We start from the raw sequence: 5,000 nt of genomic DNA, 5'->3' as shown, positions 1-5,000 counted from the left end.
TTTGATTTCAATGCACCTGGACATTTTTGTACCAACCTGTTATAATGTGTTCAAATATGAATACTTAAATGCAAAATCGAGGCCAGGACAAACATTAAATTCATGGTGAAACTTGGTTAGGAGAATAGGCAAATCATTGACGCTCTGGAACAAGTTTATGGTGACATTACCCCCAAGAAATCGACAACCTACAAATGGATAAGTCAGCTCAGAAGTGCAAGAAACGAAACTGAAAATCAGTCCCGCAGTGGCAGGCCATCAACGTCAGTTTATGAGGAAAACACTGATGCTGTATGCGACATTATTAGAAAGGAGATGAATAACCACTGAATCAGTATCCTCCGGGCTAGTACAGTGGTAACGTGTCGGCCTCTCATCCGAGGGGTCAGCGGTTCGCGCCCCGCCCAGGCGCGAGAAGTTGCAATTGTCACCCGGTGGTTACTGCTGTGGCTGGGCACCACGGCGGGTAAGGACTAGGTTCAGCCGAGTCAGCACCAGCTGACACACGTGAGCGAGTCGGCATTAGTCGACACAGGCCGGGCTCCCCTAAAGGCATAGCCTGGGCGAGGCTAAGCTTCGCATATCGGACTTATCCTTACTGAATCAGTAGTAGACATACTCAACATTCCGCTCGATGGGTCCCTAGGCTGTTACCCCCAGATCATCAGCAAAAAAGGGTAGATCTTTCAATGGAAATTTTGAACGATTGCGATGAGGACTCTGAAGCTTTTCTGCAGAGAATTGTGACAGGGGATGAAACATTGCTCTACCAGTACGATCCCGAGGACAAAATTCAAGCAAAGCAGTGGCTGCCTGGAAGTGGACCAGTCTAAGCAAAATCTAAGCGTTCAAGAGGAAAGGTCATGGCCACTGTCTTCTGGGATGCAGAGAGGATTTTGCTGGAAAACAATTACATCCACTTAATATTAAAATTATAAAAAAAAAACAGAAAAACGCCCTGGAAACCTGCATCAACGCTTTCTCTTCCACCACGGCAATGCACTTGCTCACGGCGCTCAGCAGCCAAGAGTTGCACTACGTGAATTTCGATGGGAAATCGTCCGACGTCCACATAACAGCCACTATTTATCCCCATCCGACTTCTTTTTGTTTCCAAACTTTAAAAAAATCACTGAAAGGAACCAATTTTCCATCGGTTGAAAATGTAAGAAGAGCTGCTCAGACATGGTTCAGATCACATGACCCTCAGTTTTACTCAGACGGACTTAAAACTGCTATCAACATTTGCTGAAGTGTGTTGACTTTAATGGAGCATATGTTGAAAAATAGACATAACTGAAACATTTTTTTTCATACTGTCCTTTTTCCATGAACCTTTTGAAGACCCTTCATGAATATATATATATATATATATATATATATATATATATATATATATATATATATATATATATATATATATACATATATATATACATATATACATATATATATATATATATATATATATATATATATATATATATATATATATATATATAGTGTTATTATATAACACTTGAGGTTAATCTTCTTAATCTTTCAATTAAATGCCTGTCTATAAGTTTGGCTGTGGAGATGGTCTGTAATATGTGGAAGGTTCCAGATTTCTGCAAATGGCTTAGGGTGACACTAGCTGGCTTTCATGGTTTGCGAGATTGCTTTCCACCATCATCCTGAACTTCCTTTCCCTCCTAAGCCACTCTTCTGTGTGATGCCATGAACTTTTACCAAGAAAAACTGCAATCATATATCACCCAGCAAGGGAGTTTTTGACAGTTTCCAATCTTTCTAGCACGACCGTGGTAGATTTCAACGTTCTAAAAACATAGAGATATCATGTCAGCCAAAAACTGACCAACTTCTGAAGCACCTTACACATACAGCTAGTGAGAGAAATTGGTTTTAGCACATTTTTCCTTGGTCTGACAGCTCGTTGGCACTTATCAGATCACCACAGTACTGGTGGTCTTTGGCACTTTCCAGCACTCATTGGTCATGTTCTTCATGGAGACGAATCCGGGATGGGTGGCTCAGTGCTTCCTAAACAGTTTGGTGTTGTCTGAACATATAGACAAGGAGACTGACCTAGTTTGGAAATGTAAATGTGCATGGCTATTGTTAAGCATTGCCGTGTCTTCTCCCATTCGTAGCAAGGAAGAGGCTGGCAGGAGATATCTCAATATATTGCCACTACTACTCCATGAGGGTTACCATTACTGGCCAAAATTCCACAGTGGGTAGAGATTTTTTCAAAGGAAAGTAGGACATTTCTCCAATGGGTCACAAGAAATTACTAGCCCAATGTGGGAAGTTGCATGTTCCCAACAGTAGCAAAGGTAGTGAGGAAGTATACAGTCCACATCCAGGTACGGCAACTGTGGGACCCGTGAAAAATCAATTGAGAACTACCTGCTGGTCACTAGCGATATATAGCCAGCCATGACATGACTAGGTTGGTGTTAAATTTCCTGACCAGAATAGGCCAGGACTAAAGCATGCTGCACACCTTGCAGTGTATGTCAACCTCTGTAACGTTGTATCCAAGTCGAATTCTCCTGGGCGCAAAATGGCACGAACCAGGGGGAGGGTGCCATCTCCTTTCGCTGGCCTCGATGCACCTGGAACCCATTTTGCCTCTTCCCTCGACGAGGCGGCTCCAGGGGGATTGTTTCAAAACTCTGTGCTACCATACATACTGTCATTATTAATATAAATATGCTCCTTCACAAAATGTACCATTATCACTTCTTGTTAACAATGATAGTAATGAGGATAATGGTGAAAACAGTAATCATGATGATAATAATAATGATAATGATGACGGTGACGTTGACGAGGAGAATGGCGATGTCGATGGTGTTGATAGTAATAATAAGAATGACAGTAATAAAACTAAGAATGATCATAATAACTGTAATTGTAATAACAATAACATTAGCAACAATAATACTTAGAACGATAATGATAGTAATAATAATAATAATAATGATGATGATGATAATAATAGTAACGATTATAATGACATTGATCATAATAATCATATTATGATTAAGAGCGATTATGTACAGGATAATCTATCCTTTCAGAATCTCTCTAAATAATATTAAATACTGGCCATGGAAGTATACAAAAAGGAAACCAAAACCAAAGTCTGTTTCAGAATATTCTTACTTTTCTTTACAGTGCGATCTGGATGTCGGCGGCAGGCTCGTCTTACAAGGGTAAGCATTTTTACTAGACTGATAAGAGCTGCTAAGGAAGTGGTATGAAATGCCTTACGTGGGCTGTACATGGGGTATATAGGACTTTTCAGTAGCATTCAACTACTCTGTGAGTTTATGTTCTCAGTCTTAGACCTTAGACACAAAGAACAATGTTTGATCTTTCGTGAATACCGCCCCATGTGTATAATAAAATTGTCTTAAGTTGAAAGCACACCAGCCTTACATCAGTGTCTCGTCCCGCCCGCCCCTTAACCCTTAGCTGGAGCGCTTGATAACCTCACTACTACCAGGAGAGGGACACGCGGGGGAGAAGCAGGCATAAGAAGAAACGCATTAATAAAATCAATAAAGGAGAGACGTGGACATGTCAAAGATGGCTGTACAGAAAAGGGACAGATGGTTGTCACTGGTGTTCCAACAACCAAAGGCTATGTGGCATAAAGGAATATCATAAATAAATATGATCATTTGTAACAACTCTCCAGCTGGTCGCTTTGAGGTTTGGCATCTTAGGTCTCTCTATTTTTCTGTTTACTTGTTCCGCGTATCATTCCTTCGTGAGGATTCTTTCACTGGTCTGCCTCAAATCTATATTTCATGTTTGTTTACCATTCTCGCTTTGCTCTCCCTCCTTTATTTCTAAGTGTTCGGTGGTAAATATAGCCTTTTGGACATCTTTTCTTAGCTTTACGACAACAGATTATTGCAAAGACTATTCCAGATTTTGAGTAACAGCTTTATAATCAATACATAAAGAAAGAAATTGTTTTTCTTTTTGGTTCCAGCTTTTGGAGAATCGCAGGCCAGCGGTAACTTTTGACAATCTCCATAATATGGTGTCGTGGCGGGGATTCAGTAACATTAGCATTCATAAACTACCATCGTCTAGCGGTCATACGAGGATATTAATTTTGTGGAATCCCTGTCAATAATGTTTCTTTGCGTTCAGTCTCCGCGAAGAGTCATTTTCAAGAGCACTAAAGAAGTCTGAGAGTGAACGGTCTCATGTTGACGGCGGCGCCCTTTAAGAATGTTTTGTTTGTTGTGACAGAAGTACAAAGGTAGGGACTACCTTTGTACTTCTGTCACAACAAGCAGTTATTGATTTCAATAATCTGTCAGTCTCTCCTATCTCTCCCTCTACCCTCTCTTTTATTCTCTCTCTCTCTCTCTCTCTCTCTCTCTCTCTCTCTCTCTCTGTAAAAAGTTCTAATTTGATCTTATAGAGCCTCCTCCTAATGAACTGGAAGAGCAATGATGGTTTGCTACGTACGGCTTGATTTTTTACTGGTTGCAGATTACAACACATTGGTAAACAACACGGCAGGTAATGAACTGTGCGAACGAGCGCTTAAGCCTGGGCGTGCCCTGGCCGTGATTTTACAATCTATGAATCAAAAGAGCTTATCCGGCAGGCCTTCAGCGCCAGCCAAATATTCAAACCCCTTTTCTACGCGCAAATAAGTAATAAAGATAAATCTGGCAAGTGAATGTTTTATTTGCAATTATGATAACAAAGAAATAAATATTATTACGAAGAAAGTGTTAAATTATAATCACAGCCACTTTGTTGCATGATGTGGTTACGCTTTCAAACATGCTCACTCGCACCGTTATAACTATAATCGGCTGGGCTGTTGTATGCATAAAGATAATTCATTCGAGATACCTTCACCGTAACAGTTTAAGTCCACATGGAGTGTCGACTACGTTTACACTTTCTTCAAATAGTCATGCGATAACTCGAAAAGGTGATCTGATGGGCATAATAGT

General features: G+C 40.4%; 1 protein-coding gene across 7 annotated transcripts in view; it reads left to right on the top strand.

Moving 5' to 3' along the window:
- LOC119572973 (neurogenic locus notch homolog protein 3-like) overlaps positions 1 to 5,000 on the top strand; it is a 71,698-nt gene that overhangs the window by 29,226 nt on the left and 37,472 nt on the right. For 3 of the 7 annotated variants that reach the window (XM_037919942.1, XM_037919940.1, XM_037919941.1), the window contains exon 2: positions 3,187 to 3,224. The exons of the other annotated variants lie outside the window; for them this stretch is intronic. In XM_037919942.1, coding sequence (XP_037775870.1) covers positions 3,187 to 3,224 — 38 coding nt within the window. The remainder of the gene's footprint in view (positions 1 to 3,186; positions 3,225 to 5,000) is intronic. 7 annotated transcript variants of the gene reach the window in all.

This window comes from Penaeus monodon, chromosome 5, assembly GCF_015228065.2.
Source record: "Penaeus monodon isolate SGIC_2016 chromosome 5, NSTDA_Pmon_1, whole genome shotgun sequence".
In the NCBI taxonomy this organism is placed as follows: domain Eukaryota; kingdom Metazoa; phylum Arthropoda; class Malacostraca; order Decapoda; family Penaeidae; genus Penaeus; species Penaeus monodon.
This window is presented reverse-complemented; position numbering and strand designations above follow the sequence as displayed.